The sequence below is a fragment of the Choloepus didactylus genome, chromosome 14, assembly GCF_015220235.1.
Source record: "Choloepus didactylus isolate mChoDid1 chromosome 14, mChoDid1.pri, whole genome shotgun sequence".
Classification (NCBI taxonomy): Eukaryota; Metazoa; Chordata; class Mammalia; order Pilosa; family Megalonychidae; genus Choloepus; species Choloepus didactylus.
Genome location: NC_051320.1, coordinates 10805594 through 10819205, shown reverse-complemented (window position 1 = coordinate 10819205; position 13612 = coordinate 10805594). Strand labels below are relative to the sequence as shown.

Below are 13612 nucleotides of genomic sequence, written 5' to 3'. Positions count from 1 at the left end.
ATCATGCCGCCTCCGGTCGATGCTTTCCCCCACCTCCCCATGAAGGTTGTGGTGATGAACACACTGCTGTGGTTTGCTTTTGCACTTCATATCAGTGGAATCACACAGACTGTGAACTCCCATGTACCCGGATTCTCTCGCTCAATATTGTATCTGTGAGATTCATTCATGTTGCATTTAGCAGCAGCTCATTCTTTTTCGTTGCTATGTGGTGTTCTACTATATGAATGTGATTTATTCTCTTCTTCATGGACGCTTGGGCTGCTTCTAGTTTTGGCTATTGTGGACTAATCCTGCTATGAACATTCTTGCTGAGGCCTTTTGGTAGATGTAAACACTCATTTCTGAAGCACTAAATTCTGAAACTGAATTGCTGGGTAACAGGGTGTATGTACATTAGTTTTAGTAGATACTAGCAATCAGTTTTCTAAATCTATTTATATTCCCATCAACAAAGTAGAACTCCAGTTCCAATTCCCTACTGACACTTGATATTGTCCTGTGTCCTTTGTGTTCCTCGTCTGAAAAAGGGTATTGTAATAATGAGCTGTTATCATTAAAAGGGGAAATAAATATTAAAGTGCTTTGAAGAATATCATTAAATGTTAATACATTGTCTTTTAAAAAGTGTTTTTCTTTTTTGACAGTTTATTGGTAGAAGTGAGGATTATTGAATCCATTTTGATTACAGAATTAACAGAAAAATTTTACAGCCACGAACTAACTACGTGTGAATGACGTTAAAACAAAAAGAAAATAGTGTTCAGGTCATAAGGAAATACAATGAGTATCTAAACATCTTTTTTTAGTGTAAATATTTTTGTTAAGTCAGACCAATTTATTACTGGTGAAATGCATTACTTTAGCAATTTAAATGGAAACTGTTATCTGGTTAAATGAGATCTTTCACCATAACTATTTTCTAGTGGAATAGGATGACTTAAGGTGCAACTCAAAACTGATTAGCAATTTATATTAGTTGTCAAATTGACATAACTTAAATTAAAAAAGAATGTATTATTAGGTGATTAAATAAGGTCCATAATTGCCTTAGGAAATACTTTTAACAACCAATCAGAGGGTAATAGTGCTATATTGTATATATTTCTACAATGTAGATTATTGTCATTATAGAAATTTGGTCAAAATTTTAGACTCATACCTTTTAACCTTATATATTAGGGCCCAGTCTTTTGGAATCAGTGTAAGAGATGAAGTTTGTACTTCATTTGTTCATTAATTCAAGAAATATTTATTGTATGGCTCTGCTGAAAAGCCTAATAGGGAACGGGATGGACCTGGTTCCTATGTTCAGAAGACACCTATTGTGTCTGGTAGGTTGACGTTACACCAGTAATTACAAAGTTGGCTATTTAAATATACTTGTAGTTAGTATAAGGTAGAGGTGCAGGGTCCTCTAAGTGTGTACCCAGAGGGGATGCCATGTGGGGTGGGGACAGGTTAGTTCGCCTTTCCGGAGGAGGTGGAGGGACGAGGGCCTGTTCCTCAGGTAGAGGGAAAGCGAGGGTGAAGGCAGGAGGAGTGCAGGGGCGCAAGGGTGGGGGGTGGGAAGGCTTGGGCTTGATGAGGCAGGCAGCGCCCTAGAGACCCCTTAGGAGTTCTCAGTTTTTCCCTGGCTGTGGGAAGCCACTGAAGGGTGCTAAGAGGGGGAGTGACGTGGTAAAGTGGATTTAGGAGAGAGGGCTACATTCGTATGTGCAGGCTGCTTCGTCCTGTGTCTTGGCGTGACTTGGGCTGTCCAGTCGGCTCTGCCGTGCTACAGCGGGAAGCACTTTCCCCTAGAGTGTGGCAGGGCTGGTGCTCTCCCTGCTCCAGGGGTCCGTCACCTCGGCACTGTCCCACCCCCCTACCCCCCCCAACCCCCGGCTGTGTGCTGTTCACGTTTCCCTCTCTGCAATTCTCTTTCCTGTTCTTACATTTTTTTTTTTTTAACCTGTATGGAACTTATCAGAATCTGACCCACTCCATCATTTTCTTGCTGTTTAGTACATTGCTAAAGTATAATATATATGAAAATAAATTGGAATCCCTTCTTCAAGTCAGATAATGTAAGTAACCTAATGTTGTTGAATGAAGGAATACTTTAATTTTGATAGCACCATGACTTTAAAATCTTTGGGTAAATAGAGGTGTTAAAAATGCACTAGATCTCTCTATACAAGATTTATTAAACAAATAAAAAAAAAGAAAATTGTAGAATGAGAGTGATAATATAGTTTTTTTTGTATTTTTAAGAAAAGACATACATGTATTGTATGGGTTTTGTACTCTTTCATCTGTCATGTCAGGTTGAAATTATTTCAAAACAAAAAGATGTACATATTTCATATATAATACATAGAAATTTTCTGAGATATTACACAAAAAAATCTAACAGTGTTAAAGGAGTGGTACTGGGGGATGTTGGTAGTGACTTTTTATTCTATGCTGTTTTATACTTGAATATTTTACCATAGGTACCTACAAAGTATCTCATGTAAAATTCAGGTCAGTAAAAATGAAATGTACAAATTTTAATAAGATTCAATGCAATTTATTAAGTCATATCTCTCTAGTTTTAGCTTTGCTAAATACCCAAGCTGATCATGGTAGAAATAGGGTAAAGATTTAGGGAGAGGTAGCATGGGAAAAGAAAGATTCTGATTTGGCTCTAAGATGGGCCCAGAAGTACCTTCCTCATTTGATCCTTTCTTATCCTTTCTTGTGACATTTCTCTTTGGAAGGAGCAATATTTCACATCAGATTTTCCCTCGTCAGCTTGGTGGTCCTTGATATTTTCCCGTAATAGAGTATTTCTCTGCCTTTAGTTTGATTCGTTTTGCCTTCTTTGCCCCAAATCCTGTGAGATTTCAGGGATTTCTATTAGTAATTGCAGCTATTTCAGGAATAATTTTTTTTTTTGTTGGAGAAAAAATTATTTTTCTTTAAAATAAAATGTACAGTCAAAAGAGCTCAGGGCCTAGGGTAGTAGGGTGGATGGGGGGACACCAGAGAGCCATTTTGGGGTAGGAATCTGTGCCTTTGACCCCTCTACCCCACACCTTTGCAGAGGAGGAAGGATCTGTCGGTCAGAGATTTCAGAAGGAAAGGGGCATACATGCTGTGCCAGGTGCTTTTTCTGAAACAGGTTCTCCCCTGGGTACAGGACACCACTTCTATCGGGTAACATCAGAACCACAGATTGGTGGACCCCTTGGGAATTCTGTAGCACTCCTCCACCCTCCTCCACTCTACATGTGGGCACACTGAGGCTCAGCTAGGAAAGGGTATGCCTGAGGGCACATATCAAATCAAAGGGGTGAGATTAGGGCTGGAGCATGTGGGCCACATGAGCAGTGGACTGTGCTCATAGGCCTGGGTCTTAGGACATATTAGTCAAGTGAATGGCCCTGTGGAGAGGAAAAGCTATGGGTTTCTGGTGGCAGCCTCTGCTCAGTGGTCCCTGACCTCAGTGAAAGGTGGCTCAGTAAGGACCAAGAACCTGGTGGTGGTTATGAATGTAGGACTCTTTTTCTTTTTTCAGCCCCAGATGGTGGCACTCTCCTGCCAACCCAGTGTCTTGGAGCTCCTCGGGCAGGGGTGAGAAGAAGGGATAAAGCCTTGTCCTGTGCCTTTCCGCCTGGCTTCAGAGAGGTCCAGAGAGGACACAGGGTGGGGAAGGCCAGAGTGTGGCCTTATTTCTTGCCTGGGCTGTGGGCCACCTCCTCCTCAGCAGGGTTCAGAGCTGCTTCTCCTCTGGCTGGGAGGGAAGGAGCAGCTCTTGTTCCGAAGTCCCACCAATATCATGTGGAACGCCGTGTCAGTCAGGACAACGGTGCAGTCCAGGATGGCAAAGACGGTGTACGCTCCAGCCTCACTGCACATTGTGCTGACAGCAGCCAGCCAGCACCGTGAAGTGGGAGACGAAGCTGAAGAGTCTCTGTTTCCAGCTGTAGGACTTTTGATCCTCTTGTCTTACTGTGTGCTTCTTGGTCAGTCGTCAGAGAATGCAGGTGAGGAGCAGGTGACTGAGGGATGAGGCACCAAGCACAGTGAAAGCATTTTCATGGATGGTGGCGTCCTCGGGGTAGGAGACATAGGTGAGCACTGACAGCATGAGGTTCTCAACGATGCTGAGGCTGAAGTGGTAACCGGGGTGTGGGCAGGCGCAGCTGGGGTAGTGGTTCCAGAAGCCAAAGACCACCAAGGAGCGGGGCACCGAATACAGGCCCATGCAGATGCACCCCAGGTAACACTGGGGCAGCTCCCTGCCAATGGCTGAGCTCACCAGTGGCAAGTATGGGGCACCCCACCATGTGTGGCTGTTGTCTCCTTGGCATGGAAGAGCAGGGACCAGAGATTGCAGAAGAGGAAGGCAACAAATGGACAGCAAACTACGACCAGGGCACCAGGGTGAAGTGGAGCCGGTGGTCTCCTCATGGTCCAGCAGCAGTGGGAACTTCGTACATCTCGTCAGACCCAGGAGACGGTGGCCGTGTGAGCCAGGAGCTGGGGGTCGGGTCCAGGGGTGGGCAGCAGGGGGCAGGCCAAGGATACTTTCGAAAGGTTATAATGTTTACTAATAGCACAGGAAATTTTAGCAAAAAGAAAAATACAGTGAGAAAAGACCAAGCTGAGCATTTGCATTGAACAGTATGGAAGGTGGTTTTCTGTATTATTAACATGGCACATGGAGATCAACTTTAGAGAGATGATAACATGGAATTTGGTGGTATTTATTTATTTTTAGTATCTTGCTAGGCAGAAATTGAAAATGATTTCACTGGGACAAAATGAAGAAAATAAGATCAAGTAGAATGAATATTAATCATTCATTGAGCAACCTAACTTTTTAAAAGTGCTGTTATTTACCAGTGATGGTGCTTAAGATCTGAGATTTTAAAAAAAGACAACTCATCTTTTGCTTTCTGGTCTAATGGGGGTGACTGATACATGTACACACACATACCTCACAACATGTCCACAAAGAGCTAGAATAGAGATTTTAATGTGGAGAAGTCAGAATATGATAATAGTAGACACAGCAGCAGCAAACGTTTGTTGGATGTTATGTGGCAGGTACCATATATTAAGTAATGTAATTATGCCCAAATCCATGGGATGTGTCCTCTTATCCCCATTTTATAGGTAGGAAGCTCATTCAAGCTCACATAGCTAGTGAGTGTCTGAGTGTGGCAGGCTGGTTTCGGAGCCTTTGTTCTTAACCGTTACGCAGTATTGCCTTCTCTTTCATGGAGGAGTTAACATTTAATCTAAGATGACATAGGTGAGTCCTTTCAGATGGAGAGGAGAAAGGGCCCAAAGCTTTCCAGTAAGTGGTTGGAAATTTGGGTCTGATTCTCAGGAGAGAGTAACTGTTAAAACTGGCAATCTTTTAAGGTCATTGGTGATCCTAGTATTTGCATATTAGTGAATCGATAAGAAAGAAGAGAGGTAAAAAAATTGGTGATAATTCTTTCAAGAAACCTTCATGTGTTGGGAAGAAGAAAGATGGCAATTCAGAGATTGCCAAAACGTCTCGGGATAACTTTAAGGTGGGAAAAGATTGGGTAAATTTGGATGCTGAGAAGAGGAAACCAGTAAAAGAGTGAGGCTGAAGATATAGTAGTCTGACCAATGGAGCATTCATTATGTGGAAGGAATGGGATACACTGAGATGTAGGTAGCTGAGTGAATCCCTAACCAGTGGTCTCTCTTCTCGCTCGTCTGCTGAGAGTGAGGGAAGGGAGATGGACAGGAGGACATGTGAGATACTATAGGATTAGAGATGGTGGCTGGTTGGATTGATTCAAGGCTGATTATGTTCTTTAAAAAAATCATTGAATCATATATATAAGACTAATAGGATGATGTAAGTGAAAGACAAGGGAATATTTACTTCATTTAACTGAAAGAATGATTTCACTGTTTCCCAGTGTTGACTTCATTCTCTGCTTTGAAAGTAATATCTGGAATGGTGTTTGAAATACCTTACCATGTGTAATAGGAGAGACTAATGTCAGTTTTAGGATCAACACATTTTATGTCCTTATTTATAGTGTTATAATGTGAATAGTGTAGCTGTAGACACCAACAAAGAATGCATACTTGAAATGTGTCATATACTTCAACATATGGTAAATGAACACAGAAAAGAAAGACTTAGAGTGAACAAAAATATATTTGTATTGTGAGCATATTGATGATAAATGGAAGAGAGACAAGTACCCTTGGTTGCCTTTTTATCCATTGTATCTAGAAATCTTGCTGGGCTGTCTCTCTAAACAAGAAATAAGGAATTTCTCCTTCAGAAAGGGTTATTCTTGCTGACTTAATTGGAAAAATCCATGTAGTTTTTCCATCATGGAAGATCATTTTAGAGTTGAAAAATCACTTTTTTTTTTTTGCTGTTAATTTCTGCTAATGCTTTGAGTGTTGAGGCAAATTATATTGCTGGATATTTTGGTCTTTTGTGGAACTGTATTCACTACTTTTTCAGTAAAACCTTGATAACCTTTTCTTGATACCTTTGGACTGTTCCACTAAATGTACTTAAATCATTGTGATTTTGTACTTTGAGTGCCTGGAATTCGTTGAAGTGGTAGGTTTTTAATAACTATTTAAATTAGAAAATAGAATTTAGTATATTAGGTTTTTGTGAATTTATATAACATTGATGATTCTCTTTTTTAAAAATTTAGCCTGCTCTTTGTTAAGGCTAGAGTCTGAAATTCCTCCCATCTGTCCACTTCTTATGGATTTAAGCCTCATTGTAAACAATTAGAGAAGAGCCCAGGCTAGGTGCTTTGGTAAAAGGGGCAGGACTGCAACTTCCTGGGGATATTATTCCTGTTTATTTCAAGTTTCAGATTTAACCACAATGCCTATGAGAGGATGCTACAGAACTGCCAGTTTTTAAAATCATAGGCAGTCTTTTTCAAGTGTTCAAGTAGACTTTTTCTATGCTGTATAATACTTTTTAAGCTCCCATTTATTGAGTTGCTATGTATCTAGTGTGTGTTAATGAATTATTTCGCTAATTCTAGCAATACCCCGTCAGGGTGCTTGGCTGTGTTGTCCCCATTAAAAATGAAGAAACTGAGCATTGGAGAGGTTTGGTAACTTGCCAAGGCCATTCAAATATGTGCCTGTTTCAAAGCACAGACTCCTCTCTTTGTTAATGTTGTTCTTGGAGATTTCTATAATTATGTAGAGCAGTCTTCTCTGTATAGTGCCTCTATTCAGAGGTAAATGAAACTTTGCAAGACAATAAGCTTATTTGTCAGGTTATGTCAGAGAGGGAAAGTATTTTGTAACTTGATTTCTCTAACTTTGTGTGTTAAGTGGTCTTGAACTGTGTGGGTTTAATTTGGGAGATGAAATGGCCTTCATTTCTGAGAGGTACAGATGAAAGCAAACATGAGGATTGACTTTTGAAAAGAAATTGGGGAATTTTTGCATGCTCCGATGCTAACAAACTCTAGTAAAAAGCCAGACTTTTCTTAAAGAAACATGTATACATGAACTCATGACTTACAATTTTTTCCAATGTTAAAACCTCTCACTTCTTCTTGCGTAGAGTTCTCAGTACGTGCAGTGTGTTGCTGGCTGTCTTCAGCTGATGCTTCGGGTTAACGAGTACCGCTTTGCCTGGGTAGAAGCAGATGGGGTAAGCTGGTGAGTGCCCTTTTACTTTAACGTAGTGTAACATTTAAAAGCATCTCTCCTTGACATTTTCAAATAAATTAACCCATTTAAGCATCTGAAAGAACGGTTTTATTTTTTTCATGTCTAACAGTGGATTATGTTAACTTTCTTAATGGGTAATGGTACCTTCTTAGAAGTCAGTAACTATGAAACTGGATGTTTCTCCTTTCCCGCACTTGGTTTTATAAAAGGTTAAGGCCTCGTAAAAACCTAACACTTTACATAACAAAGTCCAGATACTAAGAATACAAAAAATCGATCAGGAAAGTATCTTGTGGTGAATGCTGCAAAAGTGAGCAAGAAAAGTCTTATCCAGAAAATTGTGAATATAAACCATTCTTTATAGTGCCACATAACTAGCCATTATCTTTGTGGGGGTCATAGTTTGCAGGTCCAGAAACTTTAAGGAGCTGCCAGCTCACGTTTAGCAAACTTATTAAAGTAAATAGGCAACCTAAAAAACCCCCAAAACAAACAAGTGAAATCCTGTTTAATGACCAGAGAACCAATTTGTTTATTCATGAGAGATCTCACAGCTCTTAACCCAAATACTCTTTTCAGTTAGTGAGGGCATTGCTTCTCCATTAGAAAATCTGTGCAGTTAGCTAGATGATCAACAGAAGGTTGCTGGGTAAGCAAGGAGAGTTGATTAAATGACCTTGATGGAAGTGTCATCAATGCAGGTGGATGATGCTTTTAGTGCAGGGTGCATTCCTGCCAAAGGGCCAACCCTCCTAGACCGCCTCAGCCAACATTTGCAGGCAGGTTCTTAGGGTGGGTCACCTATATAAGTGGCTCTTCTTGTGCATTGCATTTGAATTGCCATAAACGAGTTAATAACCATTGACTCAATAAATTAGGAATTATTCTTAACTTAATCTGTGGCATTTCAGTCTATTCATTTTTTTTTTTTAGGGCTTCAATATAGTCATCAGTTGGCCGTCTGGGTTCAATGAACATTTTTACAAAATTATTTTTAGTTATTTTATGAATAATTAACAGAAATAAGATTAAATAATAAAAAACTATTAAAAATTTTAGTAAGAATTAAAACATAGCACACCTTTTTTGTTGTAAGTAGATTTTGGTGCAAAACCATTATAAAAGATGAAGGAGAACCATCACCATCACATGTCCTTTTAGCAAAATGGGATGGCCCAGAATCTTGTTGCAAAATGTTGTCTTGAAGTCTTTCATGTTGAATGGTTAACTAGGTGAGACTATCATATTTCCTTTTTGTCCTTAGAAACATGTTGGTCACTCATCAGTTCTTGACTTTGAGAAAATTCATTTATGATGTCATCTGAAGACTCACAGAGTGAGATTTCACATATGTGACCAATTTCACCATCATTGTTAGGGAATAGGATACTATGTGACTTGGTTTTCATCTTCTTATTGATCTATTAATTGTGAAGGACGTTCACAATTGCCATTATGGGCAGAAAATGAGCAATTCTGAATAATTTTGTACCCATATAAGATAAAAAATGTACTTTGCATTGTGTTCTGTATTGTTCACTTTACTAGAAAATCTGAAAGTTAGCATTGAGTTTTTAAATTCTGGAGCTAGAAGGAGGCTTTTGCTCGGATCTTTGCTTCCCCAAATTCAACCAACATTTATACCTCCAAATTTGAAGTGTTTTGAAAAGTATAAAGTAATGTATAAATTAAAGGTGAAATTTAAAAATAAAATCAAAATGTTGCATACATTCTGGTGACATGGAGTGCTGAGGGACTCTGTGGCTGTAACAAACAGCGGCTAGCAGCAAGTGACAAGGCAGCCAGTAAGCCACCCATTTTCAACCCCTCTTCCTTACATTGGTTTGATTAAAAAAAAAAAAACAAAAAACACTTAATTAAAAACAAAACTATTCTAAATCATTATTTTGGCCTGGTGAACTTTAGTCTTCTCATCTTGGATTTGGCTCTTAGTCGTATCTACTGAGCTCTTTGCGTAATGTTGTGCTACATATTATAGGAAATAGAAAGATATATGGCCCTTTCCTTCTAGAAATGTACAGTATAGTCAGTATTAAATGCCTAACAAAGGTAGCATTTAGAGTTTGGTAGCATCATTCCATAACTTTCTCAGTGACTTAAAAAATAACACTAAACTTTTTAATTTATTTGAAGACAGCAGTCATATTTGACTCACTCCAGTGGTGAGAGGGCTTGCTAGGATCTAGAGGCCATGACCACCTCGTCATTCACCAGCTCTCAGTGCCAGGCTCCTTCCTCGGGCTCCTTTCCTCTTGCTCTTTCCACGAGCTCCTCAAGAGCTAGGGTGGTGTCTGCGTTTGCCCACAATGGATCTCTGTGCTTTGCCATGCACTGGGCCTTCCACATCCATCCTCAACAGCTATTTGTTAAATTACCATATTCAGGTTTATCTTTGGCCTTTGTGTCCTTTGAGTCCCCTTAGCCTGCTCTTCTTGTTCATTCCCTAAATGAATCCCTTCCTCATTCTGGTCGAGTTTTATTTTGTTTCATAAGGGTATTTTCTTGTGGTTAATATTTGGATATAGAAGACTGACTTAGCTTTTTAATAGAATCATGTTTTTAAATACCTAAAAGATACTTCTGTCCTTTGTTGTCTGAATGTAGGGATTCCCCAGGGAAATTTCCTTAGCTTCTTCTGTTATACAAATCATCTCCCTTGGTGTAATCTTTTTTATTTTCATGTAACTTTCCCAGTTTCCTTAACAGTAAAATGAGAGGTCAAACTAGAAGCTTCTGAGGTCTTTTCTAACCCACATTCAGCGACTGTGTTAAATTCAGAGTCATCACAGGTTTCCTCCAAACTCATTCCCTCTTTTCTCTGAGTTTCCTCTATACTTTAAACCTATAAGTGATCCTCTTGGTTGCTCATGCTCAAAATCTTGATATAATATTTGATTTTGCCAAGACTCATTCATTTTGCCACCAACTCCTATTGATTTTTGCTCCTCCAGTCACCCTCACATTCTTCTTACCATTCCCTCTGCTGTTTTGCAAGTCTTTGTTACCTTTCTCGTTGCTTCCCTGCAGTAAGTGCAGCTGCTTTCTGAGGTCCTGTGACTTTTGGAGACAGGGGTAAGTGGGGCTGTGATGGAAGATGGCACTCTGTGAGTAAGGGTCTAGGTGGTTTATTACTGCTGTGAGAAAGGAAACCGAATATCATCCAGAGACCTTTTCCTTTAGTGCAGAAAGAGTTGAATAATCAATTATTTTTTTCTTTCTTACTGGGCTATCTTATCAATGTGTTTTCTAAATGTGTGTTCTTTTTCAGCATAATGGGAGTCTTAAGTAACAAGTGTGGCTTTCAACTCCAGTATCAAATGATTTTTTCAATATGGCTCCTGGCGTTCAGTCCTCAAATGTGTGAGCACCTGCGGCGCTACAACATCATTCCAGTTCTGTCCGATATCCTTCAAGAATCTGTCAAAGAGAAAGTAACAAGAATCATTCTGGCAGCATTCCGTGTAAGTATTTTCTGTGTGAGTGGTGTGTGTGTGTGTGTGTGTGTGTGTGTGTTTGTGTCAGACATTTTCACTGTGTGATGTGTTTGAGGGTATCAATAGGTGGGAAAAAGTTGCATATTCTCCATGTCGAAATAAAACTCTGGAGCAAAATATCACTAACTTGTGTTTAAGTTCTGGGCGAGTGGGATGGGTGCAAGGGAGGCATTTAAATGAATGAAAGGTATAAGTTACAGAGTGCTTGTAGAGAAATCTATAATTATTTTAAACAGTTAAACTATCCTATTAGGATATTGGAATTTTGGCAATAGAAGAGACTTTAGAGATTATCTAAGGCAACTTCAGTCTTTTAGCAGACAAGGCAGTTAAAGACTGGAGAAGAGTAGAGCTAGAACCTGGGTTCTAGGTCTGCTTTCTCCAGGCTTTCCCTTGTGCCACACAGTCTCTCTTAAAAAGGACTATGAGATGTCCCCTATCCTTCAGATAATCTCAAAACACACAAATAGAGTGTCATTAATGGGTTAACCCAAACCATTGTATTTGCTTTAATAATTGTTATTGATAATTTTATTTGATGCCATAAAATTTAGATGGGCTTCTGGGGATGGCTTGGTTGATCTAGTGTCTTTTGAAAAACTTATCCAAGAATAATAATGTTGACAGGTCTCATATTGTGCTTACTCTATGCCATGCATCATTCTAAGTGCTTTCCATTTGCTAACTCATCTCCTACTCACCACCACCCTGTAACATAGCAATTTTGTTGTTAGTATTAGCATATAGGTATTAGTAGTTGGAGCGTTGGCTTTCTCGTTTCACAAATGGGGATGCCGAGAGGTAACATTACTGGTAGGTGATAGACATGCAAGCCAAGGTTGTGGGCTTCAGAAACTGTGCTATTTACTTTTATTCATTCTTATGCTTTCTTTAAATAAACAGCCACAACAAATAAAAAATCAATAGTAGAAACAGATGCATGGCAAAAATTTAAATAGTGTAGACATGGTGGTTGCAAAACATAGCTACTAACATCTCTCAGATTTTTCTAAGCATGGAGAGGTAAATATATAAATATGTGTATAATTTTATTTAAAAACAATGGCATCATTCTACAAATACTGTTTTACAGCTTTATGTTTTACTTAACAACATATAATGAATATGTTTTCCTTTTCAAATATGTAGACCTTCCATATTCTCTTTAATAGTTGTATTTCACCTTGTTGATGTGAAGTGCTTTGTTTAACCAGTGTCCTATTGATGGGCAAGGAGGGTGTTTCTGGTTTCTTTTACATACGTTCGCCTACTTTGAGGAATATTTCTGTTGGGTATAGTTCTAGGAGATATAATTGCCGAGATAAGGATGTGCTATTTTACGGTTTTGATAGAAAATGCTAAATCACTTTCCAAAAATGTGCAGATTTACATTTCCATGCGTGTTTTTCCATTTTCTCACTAGCATTTAATATTCTTAATTTTTACAAAAAAAAAAAATAGGTGGAAATGAAATCATCATTTTAAATTTAGATTCTTTTAGTGAATGAGGCTAAACATGTTTCAATATTTTTATCACCTAGTCTTATTTCTCCCAAAAATTGCTTATTCATAGCATTTACCACTTTTTAAATTTAAAAATTTGGTGTGTAGAAGCTCTTTTATAGATGCTTATAGTTAAATGATAATAATGTTGAGAGCTTATTGTGTATCAGGCACTGTTCTCATTTCTTTAAATGTATTATGCATTTAATCTTCCTGAGAACTCCTTGACATGGGCATTAGGCCAAAAGAGGTTAAGTGATTTGCCAAAATAGCTAGAAGTAGCAGAGCAGGCATGCCTATTCAAGCAGAATGACTCATGCTTTAATCATTATGCTAACCTGTCTTTGATGCTGGGAATAATATATTGGTCCTATTTATTGAATGATTTTTCATGCATTGCCTTATCTCATCTTTGTGATTATCCGGTAGGTTCTGTTAGTATTTTTATTTTACAGATGAGGAAACTAAGACTTTGAGATTAACTCCCCAGGTAGTAGGTGATAGAATTGGAATTTCTGTCAGATCTGTCAAACTCCAGAGCTCTCCCATCCTCTTAGCCATTTTACCATTTTTTGGTGGGGGAGGTTTCAATGCATTTTTCAGAACCTTATGGGTAGCATTAAAAGGGGGAAATTGTGAAAAAGGAAACCATAGGCTACGTGAGAAGGAAGTTGGGTTGCTTAAAATACCAGCTGATGGTGTTAAACCCTGTGTCTTTTCTAGCTGCCTAGTAAGAGCTGAGTGAGTGATTAAAGGCATTGAGGAGTGAAGTTTAGTATAAATTCTGAAGAGCGGAAAGTGAAATGAAAGTATGAACTGCTAGACATGATAAACGCCAACAAACTGTGGGCCAAGTGTTGCCCTGTGCATTAGATTTGCTTTTGATTATCCTTATTTATAAAAAG

General features: G+C 38.9%; 1 protein-coding gene and 1 pseudogene across 3 annotated transcripts in view; one reads left to right on the top strand and one right to left on the bottom strand.

The window, feature by feature from the left end:
- ATP6V1H (ATPase H+ transporting V1 subunit H) overlaps positions 1–13612 on the top strand; it is a 160532-nt gene that overhangs the window by 53897 nt on the left and 93023 nt on the right. For all 3 annotated transcript variants that reach the window (XM_037802660.1, XM_037802661.1, XM_037802659.1), the window contains 2 exons: positions 7580–7677; positions 10979–11171. In XM_037802660.1, coding sequence (XP_037658588.1) covers positions 7580–7677; positions 10979–11171 — 291 coding nt within the window. The remainder of the gene's footprint in view (positions 1–7579; positions 7678–10978; positions 11172–13612) is intronic.
- On the bottom strand, positions 3740–6250 carry LOC119509495 (annotated as a pseudogene).